Source organism: Geotrypetes seraphini, chromosome 15 (genome assembly GCF_902459505.1).
Source record: "Geotrypetes seraphini chromosome 15, aGeoSer1.1, whole genome shotgun sequence".
Lineage (NCBI taxonomy): Eukaryota > Metazoa > Chordata > Amphibia > Gymnophiona > Dermophiidae > Geotrypetes > Geotrypetes seraphini.
In genome coordinates, this window is record NC_047098.1 from 36,906,384 (window position 1) to 36,924,237 (window position 17,854).

Sequence of the window (17,854 nt, forward strand, 5' to 3'; positions counted from 1 at the left end):
AGTCATTTCTCCATTCTAAATAGTGGAGTAAAACTCTCCATACGTCCATATCTACAATGTCTTATCCTGTTTGGCTGAACCTGTAGCCTGAAAGGTATGTAGATGGACTTCTGTTCTTGGTTGATGTAAAATGCTGAAGCAACCTTCGGTATAAAGGAAGGCAGTGTGTGGAGGACAATTCCTGTCTCCATGATCCTTAGATATTGTTCTCTGCATGAGTATCCCTGCAATTCCAAGACATTTCTTGCTGAGACTACCGCCACCAGAAACACTGCCTTCACTGTGAGATCCAGCAGAGATGCCTCTTGAAGGGGCTTGTACAGGGGCTTACAAAGTCCTTTCATAACAATGTTAAAATTCCACGTCGGAAAGGGCAGGCATAATGGTGGCTGCAATCTTGAGCGCCCCCTTCAAAAATCTGGTCACATTCGGATGAGATGCCAGCGAGACTTTTCCCACTTGAGCTTAGAAGAATGAGAGGCCTGGAGGGTTCCGGCAAGATCAGTGAGTCTTGATTCTAATGCGGTTACAGACTGCGCTTCACAGGATGTTATATATGCGATCATATGCCCATGTGAATTGGTATATATTGGCAGGACTAATCGTAAGATTAGAACTAGACTCACTGAACATAAATCACGCATTGTTAATAATGTTGTTCAAGCACCTTTAGTTGTCCACTGGCGGAGGCATAACCATCGGGTTGATCAGATTAGATGGCGAGTGATTAAAAAGATTACGGGGAGGGATGGTGGGAAGGATTTACGGAGGTTGAATGAGGCAGAGCAAAGACTTATTTTTTCTTTGAACACAGTAGAACCAGGGGGACTGAATGGAGAGATTGACTGGGTTTCGTTGATTGGTGGATGAATGAACCAATGGTAGCACCGGGGGGGAGTGTCCATCACCAGGTTTGGATTTAAAAGCAGCCTGAGAATGCCGGCGCCATCTTTTCACAGAAGTTGCACTTGTGAGTCGGATGACAACGGCGGCCTCGGTAAGCGTTTTGATTAAGTGACTTTTAAACTGGTTTATATGGGGGGGGTGGCATGTAGGGCTAGATTTCTCTGCCATTTCCCTAAGGCTTGTTCTCTTTACTTTCACACTAGGGAGACCCTTGAAACAGCACTGTTTGTGCGAAACATGTCGGGTCTGACTCCCAGGTCCAGCTGTGTGGTTAAAAGCTAAGTATACACACCAATAAAAATATATCAGTTTATAAAAATGATAATAATTTTGTAAAACTATCACAGCATTTAGATAAATTTAATACCTATGATGAGTTGCCACGTAAATCTCCCGCTGTTTTGAAGCTAACATAGCGGTGGAGTGGTGGGGCTGAGGTATTTTAGAAAAACCATTTACAGTGGTGCCTCGCATAACGGACGCCTCGCACAGCGAACGCTGCGCACAACGAACTTCTTGTCTTGATTCGTACAACGGACTTCGTTTCACACAACGAAGTCGCCCGAGCTGCATCGTTCAGTGGCGCTACATATTTTAAACCTCCCCCCGCCGCCACCGCATATTTTTAAACCTCCCCCCGCCGCCACCGCATATTTTTAAACCTCCCCCCGCCGCCACCGCATATTTTTAAACCTCCCCCCCGCCACCTGGGCCTGCGCTGATCTCTGAATGGCTGCAGTCAGCTCTCGCGGGACTCACAAGAACTAACTGCAGCCAGCTCTTGCGGGACTCACAAGAACTAACTGCAGCCATTCGGAGATCGGCATGGGCCCACACAGGAATTGCTCCTGATCTCTGCGCTTCTGGCCTGTACGCCACTGGCTGGGAAAGATGGGAGGAATTAAAAAAGGTACTGGGGAGTATGTGGGGGGTGATTATAATACACAGCAAGGATCAACAAAACCCCTGTCTCCCCTCCCCTTCACATATCCCCTCTATATCATGCTAACAGCTCTAACAAGATAAATTTATCTTTTTTTATGTCATCTTAGCATATTTTATGCTACAGAACGAATTATTTTTTTTTACATGTATTGTTATGGGAAAACGCGTTTCACATAACGAACTTTTCGCATAACAAACTTGCTCCTGGAACGAATTAAGTTCGTTGTGTGAGGCACCACTGTACTTTTGAATATTCCAACCTTGTTTAACTTTGCTATCATTTAAGAAGGGTTGGTGTTAGAACTAACAACTAACACACTGGTATTGCACTAAATCTGATGTCATAAAGAGCATCTGTCACATAATCTACCCCCTCCAGCAGCAGCTGGGGACATACATCCTCCTCTGCCGCAGGACTCCACCATAACCTGGTGTGGCAGATACGTGCCACAAATAAGGCTGCCACAGCAATTTTGATCCTCAAAGCTAGTGCTTCAAATTGCCTATTAAGAACCATGTCCACCTTGCAGTCATGCACATCTTTTAACATCACACCTTCCTCACTAGGGAGGGAGGTACGCTTTTGTCACTTGAGCCACTGTGAAATCCACCTTTGGCTGACTAAACAACTGCTGAAATTCCAGAGCCATAGGGTAAAGCTTACCCATAGACTTGGCTACCCTTAGAGAGCCTTCTGGAGACTCCCAGTGCTCAGTAAGTAGCAAAGTGATGTCCGGGTGTGCAGGAAAAAAGGTAGTTGGAGCATTTGTACTGAATAAGAGGTCAACACTTGTTGAGGTTCCAGCTTCAATTCCCTGACTGCATCTGTAATAATGTGAGGCACAGTAGGTGTCTTAAAAATCTGCCACACAGAGGCATCATCTCCCTGGTCGAGTGTGTAACCCGAGTCCTTCAGGCAAGAAACTATACTCTGGGACAGTATGGAGTTCGATCTCCAATTCTCCCAGTCCTGGTTCACCTGGTCACTTAGCAGTGGGGAGATCTCCTGGAGCAGAATATCTCCCCAGTCCACGGCTGGCACACTCGCAAGAGTTTTCTTGAGGCCAATGGAGGCTTTACAAACAAAAAAAAGATGATGGTTTAAAATCCAAGATGGCCACCACAAGCAATTTCACACAAAACACAGCCCATGGGGGCTCCCCTGAAATTTAAAGAAACTCACGGAAAGGGGTTTGGAAGTGGAGGACCCTAATTCTGGTACCAGAACACCTCAAAAATCAAATTTTTACCATCCTGATTTTCCCCATAGGGAATAATGGGCTGCTGTGCTGGTGCCTGCCTTGTCAGCTTTCCTGCAGCCTGAGTGATGGGAGAAGAAGATTTTCTGCTTCAAATCCTTTCCAGAATGGATCCAAAACTGGAGATCTTCGGGCTGCCAGTTGGACCAGACCCGACCACCTCAACCCCCACAGATACTTCCGTTATGACAAAAAGGGAGAGTGAAAAATGCAGCTGGCTGTGTGAAGCCCAAAGGGACTCGCACTGGGGCCCCACAGCCTGTGCTCAAGTCTCTGAAAAATCAGAAGATGAGCTAACTTCCAGGGGAATGGTCCCCGAGCTTCCAACTGCACCAAGGAGGCTGGCTCAACAAGTACACCCGAGGGTTGCACTGCAAGCAGCAAACCGCCCTTGCGGAATCTGCGTCCTCTCCCAGGTAAAGTTGTCCCAAATTGGGGACCACTAGGCACAAAAGTCTGCCGAATCGGGAAAAAATTACCCAAAAATAACAAATCCAAATGGAGCAGATCAGAACACACTTTCTCAGTTCACTTGCAGAAGGGCACTATACGCCACTGGAGAAGGAGGAGGAGTTGATACATATGATTGACATCCTCCTCAACAGTTTGTGACCAGAGGATATTCACCTACAGTACAGACTCCTATGCTTATGTAACAGAAAAGACTATCAAGATGTGATTTTCAATCAGCAAATGGTATCCGAGATGAACTGGACAGGGATAATGTAGAAATCAAAACATAAAATATTCTGCATACACCACCCAGTCTTATTTTAAAAAAGATGTGGTGGGATGAAGGATAGTGATTATTTAAGAATATTGTGTCTCTCCATGAGGCATTTTTCAATTAAACAGCAAGCAACAAAGTTATGCACAAAACAAGTGGTGTGCATGATGTAAGCAGCTGTTTTTGCTCTTTGGCTTACTGGTCCTGCACAAATGTGATAGATGGTTGAGAACAGGAGCTGTACACATTTTCAAAGTCCTTTTTCAATTTTAAAAAAACAATGGTAATCACAGACAGTATGAAATACTGCAACTCTGTGGGGAGTAGTAACAAATGCCCTCAGTGTAGTTTTATTGCAGTACAAACATGGAAGGTCAAAATCTCTCAAATTCATAATTCTAGCATTGAAGACTGGCAACAAATAATTCTTCTGCAAGAGGCAAGGTCTAAGACAACAATAAGTTGCACAGTCAGCTGTCATGTCTATCCTACCCTACCCAGCCAATACTCAGTTACATTCTCTACACAATTTAAAAATAAACATGCAAGGCAGTATTACTGCTTTACCTAACCCAGCTGCTAGTTGGCATAAGCAAAATCACCAGTATGCCACTTATTCATCACTTAGTCTATCAAGTCCTGAGGCATTTAACTTTTGACTTCAGTGTTTCAGTTAATGCATTCATTTAAAAAAAAAAAAAGCTCTGAATCTAGACAAGACAGATGTCATTTGAGATACTGAAGTAGAGAGAACTTAAGAGAAAAGGTTTTCCCCATCTTTTTAGAGTGCTACAACACATCAGGGGAGGAAAAAACCCACATCATCTGACTCTAACTCAGCAAAATTTTGTAAGCTCTTTTTATGTGGCCTCACTGACTTATTGGCTTCTGCAAGGGTAGGTCATGCCTCACAAACTTATTGTACTTCTTTGAGGGAGTAAATAGACAGGTGGATAAAGGAGAATCCATTGACATCATTTACCTTGACTTTCAAAAAGCCTTTGACAAGGTACCGCACGAAAGATTGCTTAAAAAACTGTGGAGACACGGGGTGCAAGGGGAGGTCCACCGATGGATCAAAAACTGGCTGGCAGACAGGAAACAGAGGGTTGGAGTGAAGGGCCATTACTCAGACTGGCATGGGGTCACGAGCGGAGTTCCGCAGGGGTCGGTGCTGGGACCGCTCCTGTTCAATATATTTATTAATGACCTGGAGGCGGGAACAAATTGCGAAGTTATTAAATTTGCGGATGACACCAAACTCTACCGCAGGGTTGAAACCATGGAAGACTGCGAAGATCTGCAAAGGGACCTAACGACGCTAGAAGAATGGGCCAAAAAATGGCAAATGAACTTTAATGTAGGGAAATGCAAGGTCATGCATGTAGGGAAAAAGAACCCGATATTCAGCTACAAAATGGGAGGATCACTGCTAGGGGTAAGTAACCTTGAAAGAGACCTGGGAGTGATGGTGGACACGTCTTTAAAGGCGTCGGCACAGTGCGCCACAGCCTCAAGAAAAGCAAACAAAATGTTGGGTATCATTAAGAAGGGTATCACGACCAGGACAAAGGAGGTCATCCTGCCACTGTATCGTGCAATGGTGCGACCGCATCTGGAGTACTGTGTCCAATATTGGTCGCCGTACCTCAAAAAAGACATGGCGGTACTTGAGGGAGTCCAGAGAAGAGCAACTAAACTGATAAGAGGTATGGAAAACCTCTCATATACTGACAGACTGAAAAAGCTGGGGCTGTTCTCCCTGGAAAAGCGGAGACTTAGAGGAGACATGATAGAAACCTTCAAGATCCTGAAGGGTATAGAAAAAGTAGACAGGGACAGATTTTTCAGATTACGGGGAACCACAAGTACAAGGGGGCACTCGGAAAAATTAAAAGGAGACAGGTTTAAAACAAATGCCAGAAAGTTCTTTTTCACCCAGAGGGTGGTGGACACATGGAACGCGCTCCCGGAGGCTGTGATAGGCCGGAGCACGTTACAAGGCTTCAAAGAAGGTTTGGATAGGTTCCTAGAGGATAAAGGAATTGAAGGGTACAGATAAGAATAGCGGTAGGTTATAGGGATAGTCTGGGACCATTGCTCAGGCAATGGGCCTGATGGGCCGCCGCGGGAGCGGACCGCTGGGCGAGATGGACCTCTGGTCTGCCTCAGCGGAGGCAACTTCTTATGTTCTTATGTTCTTAAATCTAGCATTACTCTTCTCTTTCCACAGAAATAAAATCCCCAAAAGGATTATGCAACTCCAAATCTAGAGAAAATAATTACTGTATATACTTGAATATAACCTGAGATTTTTGGGCCCAAAAATGGGGATCTTGGTTTATATTTGAGTCTCCCCACTCTAATTGCCATTCTTCTTCCTCCATCCCAATCTCTCTGCAGTTACTAGTTTTAACAGGCAAGCTCCTTCCTCCTTCAGCGATGCCGACAAAAGCTATATGCTGGGCCAGTGCATCTGCGCATTCTCAAGGCCTGCTGGCTCCTGCCCTCGCTAAGATTTTCAGAAAGAGCAGAATTTTGCCAGGAGTAAAAGGTGTTTATACATCAACTGAGTTCACTTGATGTAATGCACATTGCACACTATACTGTATACCAGTGTTTTTCAACCGCTGTTCCGCGGCACACTAGTGTGCCGCGAGATGTTGCCTGGTGTGCCGCAGGGCCGCCGGGCCCGGAGCTGACAGGGGGCCCGAGGCAGGGGCGCCAGTAGCTCGCCAAGGCAAAGTGAGTCGATCACCCAGGACTCACTTTGTCTTGGCGATCTAATCTATCGAGCCGATAAGTCTTCTTCTCCCCGACGTCATTTCTGCAGTCGGAGAGGAAGTTCGGGCCAGCCAATCGCTGCCTGGCTGGGCGGAACTTCCTCTCCGATTGTAGAATTGACGTCAGGGAGAGCATGCGTCGGCGTCGGCTTTGGGGCCTGTTATCCATTGGTGGGTCCTGTTCCCCGATGGCAGCGGCAGTGGCAGTGGCTTGGGGAACAGCAGGGAGAAAGAAAGAAAGGGGGCAGGCAGGGAAACAGAAGGAAAGAAGAGAAACAGAAAAAAAGAAAGAAAGGTCAGGGAGAGAGGAAGAAAAAGTTGGGGGAGGGAATGAGGTGTGGAGGAGAGAAAGCATACAGGCTGATAGAAGGGAAGAAAGATTGGATGCACAGTCAGAAGAAGAAAGTGCAACCAGAAATCACCAGACAAGGTAGGAAAAATGATTTTATTTTAAATTTAGCAAAGTGGAGGCAGTATTACCACAGTTTTCAAAGGAATTTGCCCAAATAACTTAATAGTTAACTGGGTAAATTCCCAGAGATGAAAACTTCCCTTCACTTACTATGCACAGTTCTGAATTTATATCTGCTGTCTATATTTTACAATATGGTCCCCTTTTACTAAACCGCAATAGTGGTTTTTAGCGCAGGGAGCCTATGAGCGTCAAGAGCAGTGCTGGGCATTCAGCGCAGCTCCCTGCGCTAAAAACTGCTATTGTGGTTTAATAAAAAGGATGGAGGGTATATTTGTCTATTTTTGTATGCTATAAAAACCAAATACAGAGAGAGACTGAGAGCTGTTGACGAAGAGCTACGTTTGTGTCTTTCTTCCATTCCAGCCAGAATATCAGCTTTGTGTTCAGCCAAACAGGCCCAGGTTTCGCACTGAATAAAGTATTTTATAATTTTTATTTCATAATAAAGTAATTATAAAATACTTTCTTTGTGTTTATTTGATTCCTATTCAAGAGAATTACTTTATATATAGTCAATATAGGCAGAGAGTTAAATTTTTTAACATTTTCTTATGGTGGTGTGCCTCGTGATTTTTTTCATGAAACAAGTGTGCCTTTGCCCAAAAAAGGTTGAAAAACACTGCTGTATACTAAAGAGCACATGAGGCTAATATGCCCACTGCCCAGATCACTAATTTTAAATTGAAATTCACTAGGAGACTGACTGGCATACAAAGTGTACTAAGCCATCTGTGCTGGTAGTTGATGCTGGCATTCACCATGAAAAGAGCAAGTATCGTAAAATATGTGTTTCACTTCATTAATGTTAAAGCTAAAGGGTGGTCCAGTCTTACTCATTTTTCTTTCATAGTGCTTTTAAAAGTTGAAAAGATCAGTTACCATGCTATTTTCATAGGTTCCCTGTCATTACCAGAAACCTCTAAACTTCCTTAAATGGTTTGCTCACTCACTCAACAGAGCTTCTCCCAGTTCTGCAAAACTGGCACTTAAAAGATCCCTTGCCATTCCATTTAACGGGAAATGAGTTTGTCCCACTAGTACATTTAACCTGGTGTAAAGCCAGGTGCCCATTACTGCTGAGGGAATGGGACGATTCAGCACTGCCGTTTCGGTGCAGCCAGTTCAGTAAGGCCCTTTCAGAGCGTCCCTTTCAGCAAGGCTGTTTTATCTCTTAAGATTAATATGCCCTCTCAAAGTCAACCTTTTAACCCAAAGCCTTCTCTCTGGGCAACTTTCTGTTCCAATATAAAAGGAAACCTTACAAAGTGCCTGATTAATCTGTGATGATGCTCTTCAAACCTTGAAGTAACCAGATGATACAGAGGCAGGAGAAGAAGACCACGGGTAGGTGAAGGGAAAGGAAAGGAGCACCAGTAGGGTGGTAGGGGGGGCTATGCCCCTCCTCTTTCAAACCTTGAAGTCACCAGATGATGTGGAGGCAGGAAAAGAAGACCATGGGTAGGTGAAGGGAAAAGAAACACCAGTGTGTTTGTGTGTGTGTGTGTGTGTGGGGGGGGGGGATGAGCTATGCCCCCTCTCTTTCAAACCTTGAAGTTACACGATGATGCGGAGGCAGAAGACCACGGGTGGTGAAAGTAAAGGAAAGAAGCACCAATGGGGTGAGGGGTCTATTTCCCCTCTCTTTCAAACCTCACAGCTTGAGCAAGGTAAACACTCACCATTACAACAGCCATGATGAAACAGCCACAATTAAATGGCCAGTCTGCACTGAACCAGCTGTGCTGAACTGTCCTAGACCCTACTGCTGAACACACATGTGAGCACATGCAGTGCAATACAATTAAACATATGCCGAAAACCTGTGCATTTGTTACATCTGTAATTTCAATCAAAACAACTCAAAACATGCTACTTACCCCAGTAACAGTTCATCGGTGACTGTAGTAGAAAGAAAGGAAAAACAAATATAAACATCAAATTATTTCCAGAACAGCAGTTTACACAAGGATGACAACTATGAATGAGGAATCAAATTCATCTTTTTTTTAACATCCATTTTAAATTCTTAAGCTCTTCCCTTTTAACATAGAAACATGACAATAGATAAAGGCTGAATGGCCCATCCAGTCTGCCCAACCACAACATCCGCTATCTCCACCTCTCCCTAAGAGATCTCACATGCCTGTCCCACTCTTATCTTGAATTCAGATACAGTCTTCATCTCTACCACCTCTTGATCAAATGATTAAAGGCACAGCTTTTATTGGATGGAATGGTGTTCTTTCAACTTTCTTAAATATCTGAACAGACTGACAAAAATAATGGTGAGAAAAGCCAGGGAAATCCTCTTCCCTTTATTTTACAACTCTACAATTTTTAATATAAGCATGGATGATGTAATAAACCTATATAATTCAGACAGCATCCTTAAGCTTGCTCTGTATTGGCCTCATGAAAGCAGTGTCTCTATTGAAAATTAGAGATATTAAACACACACAACAAAAAAGTCCTACGAGTGTCAGGAGCAGCGCGCGCCATTCAGCGCGGCTCTCTGCGCTAAAAACTGCTAGCGCAATTTAATAGAAGAGGGGGGACAAAGTAGAACCCCTGGTCCCTCTCTTGCAGAGGAACTGGTTCTATTGCATTTAGCTGGAGAATGGCTGAGAGTTCATGGTGAAAGAGGGTCTTCTAGAGGGAATTAAAAATACTCTTGGCAGGTGGTTTGGAGATTTTCTGATCAAGCGCAGGGCACAGCTCTGAGTGACGACTAAAAGCACCCACTGATCTGTTGTGAAGAGTCCAACGTTGGTGAAAATGAATCATCTGCCTCTGATAGGGAGAGAGCAGGCTGGCCAACATGTATCACAGAGGGATTGGCCTGTCAGCAGCAGATCACAAGTCTACTTCTTCTCCACACAGGCAGAGCTTTCCCCTCGACCTGGGGAGCTCTGGAGCACCAAAAGCCGCCAAAAAACACTGAAACAAAACCCCACAAAAAATAAATAACATATAGAGCAGGGGTCTCAAAGTCCCTCCTTGAGGGCTGCAATCCAGTCAGATTTTCCCCAATGAATATGCATGAGATCTATGTACATGCACTGCTTTCAATGCATATTCATTGGGGAAATCCTGAAAACCCGACTGGATTGCAGCCCTCAAGGAGGGACTTTGAGATCCCTGATAGAGCATATCAAAAAGACTCCTTCTGGCTCGTGTGCAGGAGGAAAAACTGAAGGGGGCAGCAGAGCCCTCTGGTGAAGGAGGAGGAATCGAAAACCTGGAGTGGATTCCTTCTGCACAGCTTGCAAGCATGGGGAGAATACCCTATCATCCAGAATGACACACCTATTGCACTAGAAATTCTTTTAGATAATTAAGCCTGCACTGATTCTTTCTGACAAAAGGAGCAATGGAAAAATGCACATGTATATAAACCCAGTTATAAAGGTGTCATGTTTGCCAAAATATATATTTTAAAATAAACCACTAGAATATTTATTCAAAGCAATTCACAGTTGAATGCCCATAAAATGAAATAAATACACTATATACAATTGTAAGAGCATTTCCTTACATTTGTTCAGTAGTTTGCTTCAAAGTAATACAAACAATACTAGCAGGAATAGAATGTAGATGTTATTGTACAAAATGTACTAACTCCAATTCACCTGAGATCCATATAGCCAGCAAGATTAGAAATACCTGTATTAAATTATCTGATAATAAAGTCTTATTTACATATGTCCAACCATCAGGGGTTTTGCCACAAAGAGTCTTGACACCATCAGAATGGAGAATAAATATGCAATTGTACCCATCCCACTAAATCCTCTTTTTAAGCTAATAAAACTTTTAAGCTACAGGCCATATCAGGGTAAGTGTGAAAAAACTACACTGTTTTGTGAAAATATGTCAATTCTTGCAAACCAAGAATCGGTGAACTCTAGTGTCTAATGCTAAATGTGAGGATTTGCTGGGCAGATTCATATTCTGCATGGGTGAAGGTGAGAGGGATATATAGTAAACTTCTATATCTGTGATTAGATTTCTAGAAGTACAGTAGTTATCTGTGATGTGTCCCTGAAATATACCTTCAAAATGAATTTCAGTAATTTTCCTGGACAGCTACAGATTCTGCTGGAAATGAAAGTACATTACATATGTAGTTCTGGAGGGCTAAAAGTTTTAAGGCACTAGCAAAATGTGGCCTGTCTGGGATAAAATTGCTCAGTATTCTGTCAAACTGCATGGAGATTTGGCAGAGAATACACAGGGTGGAAAACAATGAGTTCCAGTGTATAATAGAGATTTCTGGGAACCAAGCAACTATTTCAAGTCCACCGACACATCCTTTTCATTGAGTATGTCCTTGCCAAAGCTGCTCAGTGCTTACCATTGTAGAATACTAACTGCTTAAGTCACACCAATTAAGAAAAAGAATCGCCATACAGCATACGTAGTTTGGGTTCCTAATATGCAATACCTATAAGCCAGCCTAAACTCACACTAACAACCTGATTGACACAATGAACATTTATCTTTAGCAAAAAGCTTCAACTTGTTGAAGACAAAATACTAATCTGAAAATCAGTGCAAAACATTGCACAAACTAGATTTGCCTTGAACATAAATACTAGATACATGTTTATTTTACCATGCATATAAGAGATCCCAAAAAATTTCAGTCTGCACAGAAATAAGATTTACCACATTCTGTAACTGGGTATAAGTCTCTCTCAAGTTTCTTCAACAACACTTAAAACCAAAGCACTAGCAGAAAAAATACTGTAGCTCATAATCTTACTACCATCTCCCCCTGCTGTTCAAGAAGCGTAACATTCCCTCTACAATATACATGTATTGCTTGATTAGCATTGCAGACTCAGATTCCTTATCTTTTGGGGGTGTTTGGACCTGGGGATATAAGCATAGACGATGATCCAGTAAGGGTGCACGCAGACACCCAGGCACATCATCTGGAGCATAATAAAGCAAAGAGGGAATGCAAATGGTGGGGGGGGGGGGGGGGGAGGAGGACAATAAAGCTCAGAAAATACAGATCAGAGAAAACTCATTCTATTTCCTACATTCAAATGTCTAATTTCACAAAGCTTCACTTTTCTAATTCTCTTCAAATTATCCTCATCAACATCTACTCGACAGTGGTCTCCTGTTTAATAGGAAAAACGTGATTCTAAAGGGACTCGCATAGAGGTTACCAATCATTTTGGATGTGTGGATTCTTTATTAACTTTCAAAAAGTTCAAGAGCCTCCATTCAGTGTCTAGCTTGTTCCCACTAGCCTTCCCTGCCTCCACCATTCTCTCTTTCCCTCACCCAGTGTCCCTGCAAGTTTCTTTCTGCCTCACCTCGGCCATTTCCCCACAGTCTCTTCCCTCCCAACCAGTCCCTATTATTCTTTGTCTCTCTCACACACAGCCAACCCCCATCAGTCTCTTGTTTTTGGTTTTTTTTCCTTCCAGGAGTCTGTGGACAGTAGGTCGACAACCACTATGTGGTAGCTTAGATGGGAACTGATCTACATTCAGCAACAGATATCAAATATGAAACTGAATTACTGTACAATGCCTAGAAACACTGCAGTCACTGTGAGCAATTCACTTAAACATTCAAGACCCTAGTGTAGAGACACAGAAAGGATCCCAGATCTTTTGTTGTCTCTTCCCCAACATTGTATCCATGTCAGGGCTATCCAATTTTTCATAATGCAGCAATGTAATCAGTGGCTCCGTTGACTGACCTTTTCAATGCTTCTCTGGAGTCAGGAGTGCTACTGGAGGACTGGAGAAGAGTGGATGTGGTCCCTCTCCACAAAAGTGGAAGTAAGGAAAAAGTAGGGAATTACAGGCCAGTAGGTCTGATTTCTGGGGTAAGTACATTAATGGAAACGCTATTAAAATAGACAATGGTGAAGTTTCTGTAATCCTGTGGATTACAGGACTGGAGGCAACATGGATTCACTAGAGCAGTGTTCTTCAATCTTTTGACACCTATGGACCTGCAGAAATAAAATAATAATGGACCTGCAGTTGAAGAACACTGGGCTAAGTCATGCCCATCTCCACCCAATCTCCGCCCCCCTAATAGTACTAATTGTAACACCATTTTTTCCATTCATTTTTCATACACACACACACACACACACACACACACACAATATAATCGTGTTAACAACACATAATGGTTAACCACAAAGCACACTGTATGCTTTTCAACATTCATTCCTACCAGAAACAGATAACCCCATGTAAATGCAGGACCAAAAACGAAAAGTACTATTTATGAACAAACCCTAAGATGCAAGACTCTGCAAGCAGTACAACCCCAGAGGAAAAGAAACAAATGCATTTCTTCCTGAACAGATAGCAGATATAAATGAATCACTAAATAAAAAAATAAAAGCATTCCCCCTACCGTTGTTGTCTCTCTCCCTCCATGCTGTGCCTTGCCCTCTGGCCTGCCACCTGGTGATATCTTCGGGCCGATCCATGGTGCGATCAACGCAGTGTTTTCAGGCCAGCTCCCTGAGTGTTGCATTGCACAAAGCTGTGGGCAGCGGCTCCTCGCACGCATCCCGCACCTCATCTGGAAGCCTTCCCCGACATTGCGACATCAGAGAGAAGGCGTCCGGATCAGGCACAGGACGCGCTTAGGAACCTTTTACCACGGCTTTGTGCACTGCAGCACTCAGGGAGCCGGCCCGAAAATGCCACATTGATCGCACCATGGACCAGCGGTAAGAACAGTCTTCTGCCTGATGGACGTGCTGGCCCTATGGACCGGCAGAAAATTTCCATGGATCGGCACTGGTCCATGGACCGTTGGATGAAGAACACTGCACTAGAGGTAGGTCTTGTCAGACAAATCTAATCAATTTCTTTGACAGGGTAACCAGAGAATTGGATAGAGGGAGTGTCATCTACCTAGGCATCCCACAAAAAACAATAATAAAACTGAGACTAATACAAAACACCGCCGTTCGCCTAATTTTTGGACTAAGAAAAAACGATCACATCAGCCCCTACTACAAAAAACTACACTGGCTTCCAATAGAAGCGCGAATTCTATTCAAATTCGCTTGCACCTGTTTCAAACAAGCCTGGGGACTAGCACCTTCATACCTACAAACTCACTTCACCCTATACAACCCCACAAGAACGACCAGAAACAAAAACATTTTTGCATACCCAAAGATTACAGGCTGCAGATACAAATCCTTCTTGGACAGAACCTTCCAGTTCCAAGCGAACAGACAGCAAACCTGGCTGAAAAACCACATAAACGAACCAAACATGACTTATAATACTTTCCGCAAATCGATCAAAACCACCCTATTCGCTAAATTCATTGGCTAAAACGGTCCCCTCCCCACTAAGACCCCTCTCACGGATGTTCTAAATCTTTCAGACACTCATTACCCTTAGATCTCCAATTAATATGTAAGTTACCATTTAGACTATTGTACTGCATCTAGACTCTTTATTCGGTACTGTATTTAAACTTATTGTATGTTTTGAATTTGGACTCACTCTACTGTATTATATGTGGATTTACTGTATTGTATTAGTATTGTACTGTACTTGTTATTCGCTGAATGTCCAGCCTTCTTACAATGTAAACCGCCTAGAAGTCGCCTGACTATGGCGGTATAGAAAAATAAAGTTATTATTATTATTATTATTATTATTATAGATGTGGTGTATTTAGATTTTAGCAAAGCCTTTGACAGTGTTCCACACAGGCTTCTAATAAATAAACTAAGTGCCCTCTGGATGTGCCCCAAAGTGATGGGCTGGGTCAGGAACTGGTTGAGAGGAAGGCGACAGAGGGTAGTGGTCAATGGAGATTGCTCTGAGGAATGGGATGTTCCAGTGGTGTGCCTCAAGGTTCTTTGGCCTGTTCTTTTTAACATTTTTATAAACAATATTGCTGAAGGGTTGTCAGGTTAGATTTGCCTCTTTGTGGATGATACCAAAATCTGCAATAGACACCCCAGATGGTGTTAATAACATGAAGAAAGACCTAGTGAAGCTAAGAAATGCTAAGAAATGTAAGGTCATGCATTTGGCCTGCAAAACCCCAAAGGAACAGTACAATTTAGGGGGCGAAGAACTTATGTGCATGACCGAAGAACGGGACTTGGGTGTGATTGTATGTGATGATCTTAAGGTGGCCAAACAGGTTGAAAAGTTTACGGCAAAAGCTAGAAGGATGCTAGGGTGCATAGGGAGATGTATGACCAGTCTGCAAGGAATGGAGAATGAGGAGTGCAGTGAGAAGCTGGACATGGGGGTGGGGGTGGGAGAGACAGAGCAAAGAAATGCTGAAGGGGGATGAAGCATAGGGATAGGACACAGGGTAATGCAGGTAAGGGAGAGGAGTAGAAATACAGAAGTGTGATGCTGGATGGAAGGGAAGAGATGAGATGGTGCACATGGATGGAGGGCAGAGGAAGAGAATGGAAAAAAATGGTATACGTGGATGGAGGACAGGGTAAGGAAAAGAGGTGGAGGAGATGGTGCACAAGGATGGAGGGCGGGAGAAAGAAAAGAGCAGGGAGATATGATACACATGGATGAGGGCAAGGAAAGGGAAGAGAGTATGGGAGGAGATGAAATATTAGATTTGAACAATGAAAGAAAGCAGTATGTGAAAAATCAGTGCTAAAGAACAATATAAGGAAGAAAAAAAAAAAAAAAATAGTATATGGACAGGAGGCCCTGAAAACAGAATTAAGAGCAGACAGAGAGAAGCACAAGCTGAGACTCAGAACAAGAAGGTTAGAAAAATAAAATCAATTTCCTGATAATAATTTACCACCGTTATATAAATTATATTATTTAAATATTCCTAAAGAGGATAAAGGAAAAGGAACCGTAGCAGGAGACCTAGATCTCACAGCTATTCTGGAAACATCTCAACAAGAAGAAATTATGGAAAAAGCAACCTTATTGGTAACCTTTGTTTTTCATCAAGATAAGGAAGCAGTTCTTCGTCTATTCTATAAGGCTGATAATTCAGAATTTCATGGTTCAAAGGTCTTAATTTTTCCTGATGTATCGAAATGGACCCAAGATAGACGAAAGAAATTTCTAACCTATCGCCAGTCAATTTTGAGTATGGGAGCAACTTTTCAGTTACGTTTTCCCTGTAAATGCTGCATTACCCATCAGAACATTAGATATATATTTTATGAACCTGATCAGTTGAACTTTTTTCTTGAGGGTAAGGCAGCTGATAAAGCTCCAGTTCCCTCCATGGAACTTCTTAACCAACCAGGATGATAATTTAATTTAATCCAACTGTATGATCTCCTAATATGAATGAACATTTCTTGAAAACCAACTTCCCTTGGAGGTGAAGGATTTTCTCTCCTCAGCTTGTGGACTGTGAACTTAGTTAATTTTGTGGAATTTATAATTCATATGCTTGTTTCCTTTTAATTGTTTATTTCTATTATATTGTTGTTTAACAATTTGTAAAATTTATAAACAAAGAAAAAAGAAAAATAAAATCACCAGATAAAAAAGGTAGGAAAAATAATTGTATTTTTCATTATAGTGAATGAAATTTGTGAGTTTTGAGTATTTATATCTCCTGTCTTTGAATTTTGGACTGTACATAAAGAAATGTTTATTTTCTATTTTTCTGGGGCTGCACTGCATTCAGAGTACCTTAGGAAAGGGCCTTAAATAGCTATGTGCCAGAGGTAAAGGCAGCCACTCAATTTTGGGTGGGCATAAGAATCCCAGCCCCTTATTTTTTTCATGTACATGATCATCTCTCCCTTCCTCTCCTTCACCCCAATTCTTCCTCTTTCCTTTCCCCCACATGTGCAACATCTTACCTCCTCTCTCACCCTCCCCTTGTGCCTTCCCATTGCAACATCTGGGTTTGGCTGCATGGCAGGAAGTGCGGATGCCTACGACTAGGGCTTATTTTCAGGGGTAGGGCTTATACGAAGACCTACCCCGAAAAATCATGCTAGGGTTTATTTTTGAGGTAGGTCTTATTTTCGAGGAAACACAGTATGCTAAAGGCCATGCTTGTGATTGAACTTTGGCCACATGGATGACTTGGCCAACTACCTCTGGTGTGAAAATGGGTTAGCCCACTTGTCCATAAGACCATTCAAATACTTTTTAAAAATACATTAAAAATATAAGGCAATACTTTTTTGTTGGGTTATTTTATTTTTTTTACTTAGTTTTTGTGAGCTGACACTCCCTTCAGCATCTCAGGCCAGGTCAGCACGAGGAAGACTTGCTCCTGAATCACACTAAAAAGTAGTTACCTTGACTCCAGAAAAAGGAGGCATCTGGATTTTACATCCAATAAAAGTAAAATCCGGATATTTTATTTATTTATTTAATTATTTATATACCACTTATATCCTAAGTAGTTTACATTCAGGTACTTTATCATATTTCTCTATTGGGCTCAAATCCTATCTAATGTACCTGGGGCAATGAGGGGATTAAATTTAAAAGTCATCATCAACATCTTCTCGCACATCAAGCAGCACCTTGAACAATTGCTTGTGCCTACTACCTATGGAGAATTCAGGAAACGCCTGAAAACACATCTATTCCTGAAATACTTAGGAAACCAATCTATTCAATCTTAGTCCTTAACAACCGAGTGCAAGAACCACCTGTCGCTAAATCTGTACTTTGTTTATTCACTCAATCTGTAACATTTCTAATCATTGTAAACCGCATAGAACTTCACGGTTCTGCGGTATATAAACTATTATTATTATTATTAAGTGACTTGC

The 17,854-nt window shown here is 42.6% G+C and overlaps 1 protein-coding gene across 2 annotated transcripts in view; it reads right to left on the minus strand.

Annotated features, from left to right (window-relative positions):
• ZSWIM7 (zinc finger SWIM-type containing 7) overlaps nucleotides 1–17,854 on the minus strand; it is a 76,039-nt gene that overhangs the window by 57,540 nt on the left and 645 nt on the right. For both annotated transcript variants that reach the window (XM_033921898.1, XM_033921899.1), the window contains exon 2: nucleotides 8,973–8,994. In XM_033921898.1, coding sequence (XP_033777789.1) covers nucleotides 8,973–8,994 — 22 coding nt within the window. The remainder of the gene's footprint in view (nucleotides 1–8,972; nucleotides 8,995–17,854) is intronic.